The sequence below is a fragment of the Hippichthys cyanospilos genome, chromosome 2, assembly GCF_059441005.1.
Source record: "Hippichthys cyanospilos isolate Australia breed blue-spotted pipefish chromosome 2, RoL_Hcya_1.0, whole genome shotgun sequence".
In the NCBI taxonomy this organism is placed as follows: Eukaryota; Metazoa; Chordata; class Actinopteri; order Syngnathiformes; family Syngnathidae; genus Hippichthys; species Hippichthys cyanospilos.
The window spans coordinates 14890946-14903944 of record NC_142370.1 but is presented as its reverse complement, the minus strand read 5'-3'; the positions used below and the strand labels follow the sequence as shown (position 1 = coordinate 14903944).

The window sequence follows — 12999 nt, the reverse complement described above, 5'->3', positions numbered from 1 at the left end:
TCCTTATTTTGTCAGAATTACATTTCACATGACAAAAACAAATCCTCTTCCCCGGGGTCATCCACGCCACCCGGCATCGACTCGCGCCCCCAGGGGGCCCTGGCCCACTATTTGAAAAGGACTGGCATAATGTAATATGGCTGCTATGTATTCAGTTTTGGTGTTTGAGCAGTAAGCTGCAGCATTCATTGACTCGCTCCTTTTTTCAGTTGATTGCTGCGACATTCATTGACCCGCTTCTGTTCAATTGATTCCCGTAACAGTGCTCTGTTCTGACACACCGTATTCTTGAATTTGTATTAAATATGAATGTCGCTACAAAACATAGATTATTTTTTTCTTATTTTACTTCTTTTGTTTATGTTTATAAATCTGTGACATTTGTGTTTTTCTTAAAAAGTAACAACCATCTATAAATACTTGCCAGTTTCAAGCTCTTTGCTTTCCGGTGGGTATAATAAGCCCTGGAAAGGTCCCGAAAGAGGAAAAATGGCACATTACTAGCATTTTTTAACCAATGATGAACTCGGTTCACCACAACGTGTAATGTAATATTACACCGGGACCCGAAGCAGGATAAGCTACATGTATACAGTGGTTAGTAAATTGTCATACAATAAATCCAAGGCTTGTAAGCTTCCTGAGAGCCATGGCCGTCAATGTCATTTTAGTATCCCGTTTGCTTAGTCAGAAGTTCTCAACCTTGCACACCAGCTCGGGCTCCTTTTATGCAACAAGGGTGACGTTCCACTTCCCTGTGGCTTCCCGTAGATACAGGCCTGGCCACTAGGTGCTTGCCTTTAAGGCCCCCCTCCAGACCAGGCTCACTCCAAAAAATTTAATGCTATCACTAAACGCATCAAATAAGGTGTAAATCCAAATTCATTTATTTTGGATTCCTATTGAATATCAAACTCCAAAGGATTCAGTACCCTTGCATATCATATTGGACTGTGGGCTGTATGGGATGCTGTTTTTGCTTACTTTGTACCAACAAATTACTTGGAAGAAGTGCTCTTTTGTGTGCTATTACTTTGCTGTAAAACTAAACACTGTTGGTCCATTCTGAGCACCATCAAATCTCAACAAGATTCTCAGGAGCCATGTTTTTTCTTTAAAAAGACGGGCTGAGATAATGTTGCCATTACAATGTAAATGTTTGTATACCACAAGTAACTAATAACGTGAGGTTTTTTTTTTGTTTTTTTTTGCATGAGGGCTAGAGTTAATACCACTAACTCTATACTATACCTCACAAATTACAGAGTCATTTGCAGTAGAGAATGTGACTGAGCTAGGACGCTCAGAGGTGAACTCTCTCATATGGTCTGCATCTGTTGTATTATAATAGAAATTGGCCAACGGCGAGATGTGTGTTGGAGGTCACTGGTGCCTGCAGTGCAAATTTGTCTGCGTACATTTGTGTATGAGTCAATATGTGTGTTAAGTCCATGTGTTGCACTGTTTATTTGGACCTGGGGTCACCAAGAACCACATGAGTAGCCCACGGTGCTGTTGTAAAAATAGCTCATCAGTGGTTGGACATTGTGCTTTGCTAAGAATTTATGAAAAACGGGGGCTTGAAAATGTAAAAGCAGAAGTTTATGGAAATAATGTCGCATGTTGATATTTGTTTACTGCTTTGTTACATCATCGTTGCTAATTTGAAACGGAATCAGATTTATATATATTATTTCATAAAAACCTACAACAGAAAGAAATATAAGCAAAGGCAGCAGCCAGCCAGTGAGCCTAGTGACGATAAATGGCTATAGAAAATAGATGGATGGAAGAAGCTTTTAGTTATACCTGTGCGCGTAATGATTATTTTTCTACTTAATGTACATAACTATATTTTTGTGAAAATTTCGGGATGCACACTATTAAAGGAAAAAATGAGTTGGCAATGTACGTGACATCGTGTTTGGTGTTCACGGATGCATTCCCGTCCCTCGACAAATTATGATATTACAGCTCATCACCAATTTGCATAAAATGACAAATATCGGCCGATTGACATCTTGCCAATCAACCCTATGTCAGGTCGAGTCAAACCCGTGCAATGTTCATTTTCGAGCATTAGCCAAAAATTTCTGTCGTTTTTAACAGAGCCTTTAATGCTCAGCCCCCTCGGCACTCTTTTGCTTTGGTCTCACTTTATCGTGCTGTTAATCACTTCTCTGCTGATTGTCTTTTAGTCAGCGTCCCTCACATGAGACTGAATACTAAAAGTGATATATCAGGTTGTCTGTGTCTGTCGGTCAGATTAGCCATAACAGTCTTTCAGTGCATCACGATGGATATCGCGACAGGGCCACGGAGAAGATTCTCGGCCGAGCACGACAGTTGGTAGACGTGAAAAAGGAAGATGGCTTTTCCGCCCTGCATCTGGCCTCCCTCAATAATCACCGCGAGGTCGCTGAGATCCTCATTAAGGAGGTGAGTGTGGAACTTCATTAAACAGGAGATTTGCTTGTACTGTAGATGTGGGCTGTGCCTCAGTGACCCTTTGTAACCCCGCAGGGACGCTGTGACATCAACATCCGCAACAACCGCAATCAGACACCACTGCAGCTGGCAGTGACGCAGGGCCACACTGATCTGATCCAGCTGCTGGTGGTCGAAGGCGCCGACGTCAACATGGAGGACGAAGACGGCGACACCGCCATGCACGTGGCCCTGCTGCGACCGCAGCTGGCCAACGTGATGCTGGGCCCCGCTGTGGGAACCAGCAGCAGCAACACAGAGGAGAGCAGCGAAGGCTGCGCTTCCACCTCTCTCTACAGCAGGGTAAGTGATGGAGAAGCAGTCAAAGGCTTCTTTTTTTTTTCATATTGATTGTAAATTTCTGTAGGAAGTTAAGAAGGGGAATTTTGAAGTAAGTTCAAATGTAAGGGTGAGCTGGTTGACCGGCTATGAGGTCACGGCAAATCCGTATCCGTCTAGAGGCGTTCTGCAACATCATAGATTCGATACTAGTGCGGGCCATTGGCTTTGATCAGTTTTATTATTTTTAAATTTTCTTAGTTCTTGAAAGACGAAAACTCCATATGCAGCACTTTGTATGGAACAGTGGTGGTTTTTAAAGTGCCCAGTGAAACTGCTCTATAAATGGTTGAGTATCAGTTTGGAAAAATATGGTATCGAACATTCCTAAAATGTCCATATACACAAAAATCTGGTACAAATAGAGATATTAAAGGGTTTTACGAAGGCAAACACAAACCGGCTGATTTGCAGGTAAAAGGGATACTAAATTCTGTTAGCCATTTTTCTATATTTCATGTTTATATTTAATTTGATAACTCCAATTTTTTTAAAAACCTATTGTGCCTCTTGCAAACGCCACAGAATCAAATGCAGAGAAAAGTTGAGCCGTGATAGTTACATGTGACCTGAACACGTGATATGTTCAGCCTACAGCAATTGGAAAAATGTTTTTTTTAAATATTTATTGTACATGAAAACTAATTCAGTTATCAAATGTATAATAGACGGAACACTGTTTCTGAAATAGACAAGTAGATAAAGTCCCCCTTTAATTGAATAGCAAGCATCGGGTAGGCTTGTGAGACAGATGAGGCACATGCCTGCAAATGGAATCTGGTAATGTAACAATATTCAACCAAGATTGATCTCTGAAGATTGCTTGTGGTTAAGCGCAGCAAGAAATACAGTACATCACATTGTGTCTCCCAGGAGAGTGCCTTTTATTCCTGATGTAGAAAATCACAGTCAAGCTGTGACATCTAAAAGAAGTCTTGTGGCCTTTTCTCTGCTTTGGGGCAAAATTATTGTCACTCGTGAGATCTGCCTTTTTTCTGCGTTTATTTTCAGCATTTCCTCTTTTGTGTCCATCATTTTATTTCGAAAAAAATTGCATTGTGTTTATTATTAAAGTATTTTACCGCTGTGCTGTTCTGTTGATAAATGTGAGCACGAGAAGGTCATCTTAAAAGAAGGGGGGCAATCATTTAAATGGGCTTAGAATTGACCATGGTTGTTGATGTGTGAATGGTTGTTTGTCTATTTGCGCTATGCACCGCAATTGTCTGGCAACCGAGTGAAAGCTCTTCTCCGCCGCATGCCCAACATCAGCTTAAATCCCAGTTACCCAGGATCTTAATGATGACAACAAAATGAATAGATGGACAGTAGGCCCGTAATCAAGACAACCTCACTGCCCGCTTTGTTGCGGCACATTCTCAACTTACTTCCACATGAGTTAGTGCCAATGTCCTTGTAACAATGAAGAATGCTCTTTCCAGCCCACAGGACCGCAAACACTGCGGCACAGCGCAACATCCTGGGCACCTGCCAAGATACACTCACACAGACACACAATATTCCAAGCATTTCTACTTTCACATTTCACAAGAACAATGTAAAGTCATTTAAGACGTTTCCAAATACATCCTAACGTGTTTGAAATTATTTGCCGAAAATGAGCAAAAAAACGATATAGCGCTTCATTACAACGGTAAAGTGTGCACGTGTTTCACCGTCGCGCACAATTTTCCTCAATATTTTTGTAAGATGGCTAAAACGGTGGCAAGTGAAGAATGACACGTTACACTTTACAGTTTGGCATAAGGGACTGCCTCATTTTGTGACGTAAAGCTCCACAATGACCCAGTGGGAAATATTTCAAGAGCTATAATTTGTTCAAATTCACAGCGTGTAAAATTATTGGTGTTCACCACACGCATTCAACATTCGCACTTCGCTCCATCCCTCTTAACTCTGGAAGCAAAACAAAACCAAAAGATATGCTAAAGGTCTATTGGGGGGCGGTGTAGGGGACGTAGGAAATTTTTCTTTATTAATTTCTAAAGGGATCAATAAAGGAAAATAAGACTTTCAGGGTGAGGAATCAACATTAATGTGGCTAAAAGCGCCGAAAAGTTGACTTTTCATGATGGGGCCCCTTCAAATAAAAATTCCAATTCAACGTGTCAGATTTCGAAGATGAATTTCACTTTTTCATTTGGAAGGGATATTAGCCTGGATAGTTCCTCCCTTGTCATTTGATGCGTTTGTTTTTAGCAGACGCTTTTGTGAGGCTGTCTTCCACCATTTTCTCACAAGGGTGCGTTGTCCGTCCCGAACCTTTCCCACACTCTCCTTCCCCTCATCACATGTCTCCTCAGCTCAGTGCTTCGGGCCTTCTCGGGAATACTGAGCTCACTGTTGGCGTGGCAATCGCTTGCTTCCTGGCGCAGGAGGGGGCCGACATCAGCTATGCCAACCACAAGGGGAAGAGCCCCCTGGACTTGGTGGCAGACGGCACCATGCTGCAGCTCATCAAAAGCTTCTCCGACAAGTACAGGTGCTTGTCCGGACAGTGCCGCAATGCGCGTATGGTGTCGAGCGGCCGGCCTCATAAGTTTTGCGCGCTGTCATCTGTCAGATTGCAACGCCTGCAAGCGATAACATGTGGCCAGGGCCCGAGTGCTGCCAACATGCGTCGCGTTCACACTACGCCCAACACCATGACCAATCTGCTGCTTCCCACGCTGCCGGGTCCAAGTGAATGCCTCATCTGCTCTGAACTGGCTCTGCTGGTTCTCTTTTGCCCCTGCCAGCACAGCGTGGCCTGTGAAGGTGAGTTTGTGGCTTTCCGCCTATGGAAATGGGGTTCATACAGTAGGTTTCTTACAACTGTCTTGCATAAATGACTTGACTTACACAATGACAAAGTGGGCGGGCAGAAGGAAGTCTGGGCTTCCCCGCTGAGGCCGCTGCCTCTGTGACGCGACCCCGGATAAAGTGAAAGACAATGAATGCCGCCTGAGATGCAAATACTTTGTTGCTTCATTCATTTTCTGCTAGCGCAATATGAATCGGAATGGTGTGTTTACACTAGTGGGGACACGTGCAATGTCAACTGCACGGATACTATTCTACGTATAAGAGGGCGTGATCATCATGATGTCCGTTTCATAGTTTTAAAATGCAAATGTAAAATATTGCATGTTGTTTTGTTGTTTAAAATACAATTAAGTCAGCGGCAATGTCCGAGCGCCGCTGAGTAGATCGCATGCGTTTTGTGTTATTGATCCCCTACCTGCTTTAACAGAGTGTGCCCATCGAATGAAGAAATGCATTAAATGTCAAGTCACGATCACCAAGAAAATTCGACAAGGCAAGTCAAAACCCTTCCCCTTTTGCATTTTCTGTCCTCGCGCTTGTTTTAAAGCTCACTGATACTGCGATAGCGCCATATAAAACATTCCGCCATTACAAGGTCAAAAGAGCAACTTTTTCACCGTACCTATTTTTACTATTTCCATTTTGCAGAGCAGGCTTCTGCCACGGCAAGATTATCCTTCTTTGGATCAGCGCCAAATTCCACATACCGATTAACACGCTGATTTTTTATTTTTTTTTTTTAATGAAGGATCTTGCATTATTCATAATTTCTTCCTATTCCGGCGCACTTGTTATCCATACTTTTCCGTTGCCAAAATCCATCACCGGAGAAGCACCAAGCGTGCCGAGCAGATTAAAGTTCCTAACGCGGAGACGCCAGAAGACGTGTTGTTTTAAATGCATCGTATGACCTTCGCCCCTCGTTCTCAGACCAAACCGAGGTGGACTGCAGCCCCGGTACGGAGAACTCCGAGCAGCACAACTTGCTGGAGCAGCTGCAGTCGCGCTATCGGCAGATGGAGGAGCGCATCACCTGCCCCATCTGCATCGACAACCAAATCAAACTGGTTTTCCAGTGCGGACACGCCTCCTGCATCGACTGCAGCGCCGTGCTCAAAGCCTGCCCCATCTGCCGGCAGACCATCCGCGAACGCATCCAGTTGTTCGTCTGAGCCACGGAGCGAGGAGGCGGCGCTGCGGCCTGTGCAATTTATCCTTCATCCGCCCGCCATCGTCCACTTTGCTACTAAGGCACGTGGACTTCTTATTTGGCACTGTGGGAAGGACCCCCACCCCCGAACCATTTGTCCTAAGGTTGCTGCTTTTCTGTGGATGTCTGTTACCCATCATCCTCTCTGGCTGGCTGGGCCTCTGTTGCGTTTACACGGCTGCACAGAATGAGTCCTCCCCCTACAGCCCGCCCTGTGAATTACGTCGGATCTGGGAATAGTAATCAGTATTAGTCTCCGCATTGGGCACGTTATATAGTTCCCAACCACTCGTCTGTATGCAAGGGGGAATACACGCTATACAGTATATGCATGAGTATATGCATATGGTAACACTATTGAGTGATTTGTTATTGTTGTGGTTTTCATTTCTTTGTAAAGTACAGATTTTTTATTTATGCGTGAAAGGTGGTATCGCTTTATAATGTCTTTTTTTTTTTTGGTGGTGTTTGCTTGGAGGGGCTTAAAAAATGTTTTTGATTCTACTGAAATACACCCCAAGCCTATGTCCTCTTACTCAGGGTATCAAATCTTTCAAAAAACAAAGCACTTGTGATATCCATCAAAGTCGCCGTGTCACATTGTGTTGTCAGGAGCTGCCTCGGCATCATCATCGACTTGAAAAAAAAGATGATGTCAATGTAATGGGTGAAATGAATGTTTCTGCAACAAAATGGACGGACGTGTCACGCTTCAAAAAAAAAAAAAAAAAAATGAAGATGCACCTGATAGACACCTGTCCTCACCGTCTGTGTATTTATCGCCCAACAGGGAGTATCCACCATGTGTACTGTGTGTATCTCCACCAAGCAGGAGCTCATTTGTGTTAGACTTTTGATTCACCTCTAATATAAAAAAGCGAAAAGAAGACTGAGGTTGTTCCATCATTTCCCTTCCTGCTGGAGTCATTTCACAAGAGAAGATCATTGTCTCCTTTGGCGCTCTGGATTGTACTCTTCAGCTTCTTTCTGCTGTCTTGATGTGTTCCTTGAAGGGCTTCTGTCTATAAAAAAACAAAAACAAACCCACACAATTTGAAGATTCAGTTCTTGTAATTAACCTCCAGCGATTTAGAGTTTCTTAAATTATTATTTGATGTGTTTGGATTGATTAAATCCCCCGTTTTTGGAGAGCCAATGTTTAAAGTTGTACATTTTGAATGTTGAGGTAGAGATGAAGGCATCTCACTCCACCTCTTATTACATGTCTGGAAGGAGAAAACGTTGCGAGAGAAAACACTGCAGTGTTTAAGACGCGTCAAGCATAATGAACAACATGAGTGCCAAATAGCATGAGGACATGCGTGGCCATTGACCACAAATTGAGGTTAGAAAGCTGCGGTGGCAGTCAAATATTCCGCTAAATGTTACTTTGAAATCTGAAATCATAAAAATTAGAGGAGTATGCTCGGTTAGAGAAGTACACAAGAAGCTCCCGCTTGCTTCCAGGCGGTTAACCGTCCCACATGATTTGGAACATTTTCCGAGAATTTAAGTTACCAATTGAGGGCAATCTTTATTTTGTGAAAATCACATTTCTGGTTCCTCGTTGAAAGATTTGCAGACAAAGGCAACAATGTTGAAAAATAGTGACGCTTTTTTTCTCTCTTATTTACCTCCCGTCGCAGGAGGCGCCTGTGAAAAGAGGGTAATTAGTTGATGTATTAAATAATTGTATTAAAGCAGCAAATGTTACTTTGGGTGTTCGTACAGTTCGGCTCTTTGAGTTCTAATGTTGGCCTTATTGTCTTTTCCTCCTCGTTCATGTTTTCTCAGTTTCTGTACAAAAATATTTTGCAATAAATATGGGACATTTTTCTAAGGACCTTTTGCCTCAGGATTTTTTTTAATAATGTAAAGATATAGACGTTAGATGTAAAGTTGAAAAATACCGCTAAGGTGTATGTCTATATGGCTCATATTCAATTGTGAGACATGAGAGTGCTTCCTTTGTTACAGCGTTTACCGAATTCTTTCGCTGATAGTTCTAGAAGTTGACGGCTTTTGAATGCGGAGATAACGCCGACCCAAGGTAAATATCTCCCTCTGGAACAATTTGGAACATTTTGACCTACTTTGCTTTTGTCAAGAATAATACAGATGTGGTGGGAGTGTACAACCCACGGGAATAAAGATATTTAGTATTTAGTATTGTTTAGTTCTTCCATTCGTCCATTTGGACATGTTTTCAAAGTGGCTTCCTGCTTTTGTTTTGAAGACTCACAAAGTCACTTTGAGTAAAATTAGCAGCTAAAATGCACCATATTTATAGCGGAACTTTGTTAAAAATCTTCAGCTAAAATGCACCATATTTATAGAGGAACTTTGTTGAAAATCTTCAGCTAAAATGCACCATATTTATAGAGGAACTTTGTTGAAAATCTTCAAACATTTTGCCCTTCTAGCTGTTTTCTAAAGAGAACCCGAACGGCATGGTGACAAATATTCACAAATTCTTTATCCTCTGTGAAAATTGAGGAGCTGTCTCCGTGTATAACTAAGCGTATTTATTTCATACTGCAAATACTTGTATGCAAACCTTTTTTAGTTTCCACTGTGTCAGTACCACAGGGTTAGCAAACCATTGGGGTTAGATCCTATGTGGACCCAGGAAAGCTCCTCCAGAATTGTATTTGCTGTGTTTGTTATTTTCTCAGCCCTTCCTTTGTACTGCAAAGGTCAAGCACCCATTAGCCCTGTGAGAGAAAAAAGCCTGGATCCATCACCACATAACCACTGTGGATGATCTCTTCCCTATGTACAGTATTAAAAAAAAGGGAAAAAGGAATAACGTAAGCTCAACTGGTTTTCAATTATGAAAGTTATTGGTAGTTGGTGGCTCTAGCAGGTTACTCCAGGCTGTGGTTGAACAGCTCCACTTTGCCACCTGCTACTTTTTAAGCCTAATTGTCTTAAGGCTCAGACGGCTTTATCGTATGACTCAGCATTTTAAGCAGTGACGTCTCCAAAGCGGGACACTTGGACCAATGAAAAAGCTCCAGCGTGCTTTCTATCATTTTGGCATATGGCTAAAGCCAATTTATTTAAGTAGTTCAAATCAAGAAGTAATTGAAAATGCCGATATTTACCTTATATTGAAGTACTTAACTGACTTTTTCCCGTCATATCCATCCATTTTCTATAGCCACTTATCCTCACAAGGGTCACAGGTTTGATGGTGCCTATCCCAGCTGACTTCAGGCGGCGGACACCTTGAAATGGTTGCCAGCCAATTGCAGGGCACACAGAGACAAACGTCCATTCCTGCACCCAATCACAAATAAGGAGAAATTCTTAAGTCCAATACACCTGCCATGTAGGTTTTTGGAATGTGGGAGGAAGCCGGAGTGCCCGGAGAGAACCCACGCGGGCTCGGGGAGAATATGCAAGCTCCACAAAAGGAAGGTCCGAGCAAGGTGGATGTGAACTCGGGTTCCTTAGATCCTAAACAGTGCTCAACGGAGCCGTCCATTTCCACCAAAAAAAAAAGAAAAAAAAAGTGAAATTATAATCAAAAAGAGTGTATTAATCACAGGCGCACACAAGGAGCAATAGAAACAATTCAAAGAGGTACTCTCAATATTAGGAAACAGTGACATCTCGTTATCTTGATGGTAAAATTGCAATTGAATAATGTCTGCTTCTCACGCAAATACTAGAAAACGCAACTTGAACCTGTTTATCGACAACCATATTCATAGCTCGGTGTTTCAGAAAATCATTGAGAACAAATCACAAATGAATTACTTTTAACAACGTCAACTGGCTGCTGCGTGTTCGCGTGTGTGCGCCTGTGTTTGTCTGTGGCCAGCAGATGACGCCATTGCCATTGTCGTCACAACTAAATCATTTTTAAATGTCCATCCATCCGGTTTCTGGAGCCGCTTATTTGAAGTTAAGATACCTGGCAATTCATAATAATTATGTATAGTAATTATTGCAATAACTTAATTGCTTTCCTTGCCCTGTTTTCAGAAGCAGAATTGCTAATGCTATGCATATTTAGCCAAAGAAAAAAAAATAACAGAACAACTTTTGAAAGGGAATGCTACCGTGATTTTCGTTCATTTTCAAACTGTGATTGTGTTGGAAAACGTACCACGCGCCGCTGTGTAATCTTGAGAAATCTAACAGGTACTATTCAGGATAAAAGCGAGCTGTTAACGATCTGTAAAGTTCAGTTACTTGTTTCCAAATGCATTATACATTACGTGGTATAAGATTTGCTATGCCATCACCTTTAGATGGATGTATACTTGTTCCTATAAAAAAAAAAAAAAGCTGTAACTGGGGTTCATTATGCAGTACTGTTTAAAAATAATGTGAGCTTCCTGGTTGCGTCACTTCTGTCGTGCCTTTATTACACAGCTCGTGCAACAAGCAAAACTTGCAAATGACGTTGACACCATTATAGAGGCAACAATTTGAATTGTGCAAGTCTTACACAGTGTAAACAAAAGCATATTTTCCCTCTTCGTTTTGTTTGAGGTTCAGGAGCTCAGGTTTACTGATGCGAACCAGCAAGTCACGGTGATGAGGTTTTGTGTATACTAACACTAACTACGTTTGTCTTTCAAGTTGTGCCCCTTGGCTTGACTCGCTGTTTGCAAATTAGAGCAAAATTCTCACCTGGTTCGACAGCTGTTGAGAATCTGCACATGGAGTGTGTGACGAGAAATTTCATATGAAGGGATATACAAATGTGTTGCCATAAATCGCAAGCCACCTGACCAAGAATTACCAATAGATGTACAAACGGCCATGGTTAAAATTTGTTTTAGTGATTTGTTCTAAAGATTGCATGCTTTTATTTGATTGAATTTCATACTAACGCACATTGTCAATGGTTTTGTAATTTCCTGGTGCGCGAGCCATAAGTAAACAAAAATAAAAGCAATAAAAAGTTAATTAAAATAAATACAAATTTACATGATCTTTCTTCTGGAATACACTAGCGATGCCACTACAAAAGTAGTTTTCTTTTACTACTGTCGTCTTCTGTCTACTTTTAAAGCTTGTTTTGGGGTGTGTGCGTGTGTACTATGTTCTTTTCATTGTATGTCTTTTATTGTTTTGTCATTTGAAAGAGTTCAAACATGACTAAGGGAAGTTGAAAAAAAATGGAAGACCTATTGAATATACTTGCCAACACGCACACACCCAACACACATACATGAATATACATGAAATTATATATTTCATCCAGAACCCAAGTTAGACTGATTGATGTGACGCAACAAACTAGATGACCGGCAGTGTCCCTAACAGAAAAAAAAGGGAATTAAAAGCATTAGCAGTTTTCATGCTATTATGTAAATGCTGTCTATATGCTGTATCAGTGGCTCTCTATAAGTACCCTTGGGGGTACTCAAGATTTTAAATAAACAAAAAACATGCAAAAATCCTGTAAAATAATTATTGGATTAATTGTTTCAAAAAAATACATTCAAGAAAATATGTTCATAAAACAAAAAATATGGCCAGTGGGTTATTCAAATTCATTATTGTAAAAACCGATTGTACCCCGGACAAGAATGGCCCAATTTGTCATGTGTCATCTTTCGTTACCTGTCAAGTTAATGATTTATTTTTGTGAACACATCTCTACCATGATCCCAAAAGAGGACACTTGAAGTTGAATATTTTTCTGTGGGCAAATGTTTATTTATAATTACTTCTTTTGGGGAACAGGTCTGACACTTTATGTTGATTATTTTGGGGGGTACAAATATTATTCAATAAAGTAATCATTTATTTTTGTGAAGAGATCTCTACTGTCATCCTGACACAGGACGTTTTGTGTTGAATATTTTTCAGTGTACAACCATTTATTGATTATTACGATATTATTTTTTCTGAGAACAGGTCTGACACTTTACGCTGATTATTTTTTGTGGACAAATATTTATGATTTATTTTTGTGAAGAGATCTCTGCTGCAACCCCAAAACAGGACACTTTATGTTTTGTATTTTTCTGTAGACAAATATTGATTTACATGTGTGAAAGACATATCACATGGGGTACGCCACTGAAAAAAACGTATTCTTATTCTGATTAGTCAGCATTCTCAATGTGACACACTTTTTGAACGGGCAATCCCTAGCCAGCGCGTCCGTA

At 41.2% G+C, this 12999-nt stretch overlaps 1 protein-coding gene and 1 long non-coding RNA gene across 5 annotated transcripts in view; one reads left to right on the top strand and one right to left on the bottom strand.

The window, feature by feature from the left end:
* Window positions 1-8705, top strand: part of mib2 (MIB E3 ubiquitin protein ligase 2) — a 49924-nt gene extending 41219 nt beyond the window's left edge. For all 3 annotated transcript variants that reach the window (XM_088409029.1, XM_088409028.1, XM_088409030.1), the window contains 6 exons: window positions 2313-2439; window positions 2524-2790; window positions 5151-5329; window positions 5411-5604; window positions 6080-6145; window positions 6583-8705. In XM_088409029.1, the coding sequence (XP_088265155.1) occupies window positions 2313-2439; window positions 2524-2790; window positions 5151-5329; window positions 5411-5604; window positions 6080-6145; window positions 6583-6824 (1075 nt within the window). In that variant the 3' untranslated portion in view covers window positions 6825-8705. The remainder of the gene's footprint in view (window positions 1-2312; window positions 2440-2523; window positions 2791-5150; window positions 5330-5410; window positions 5605-6079; window positions 6146-6582) is intronic.
* Window positions 8706-9423: 718 nt separating this feature from the next.
* LOC148427520 (uncharacterized) lies at window positions 9424-11154 on the bottom strand. 2 transcript variants are annotated; one of them, XR_015864912.1, is made up of 4 exons: window positions 10980-11154; window positions 10247-10324; window positions 9970-10144; window positions 9424-9576 (listed from the first exon to the last, which is right to left on the bottom strand). It is a non-coding gene; the product is annotated as an uncharacterized LOC148427520 (long non-coding RNA). The 2 variants fall into 2 exon arrangements; XR_015864911.1 differs by having other exon boundaries at window positions 9424-10144.
* Between the last annotated feature and the right edge of the window lie 1845 nt (window positions 11155-12999).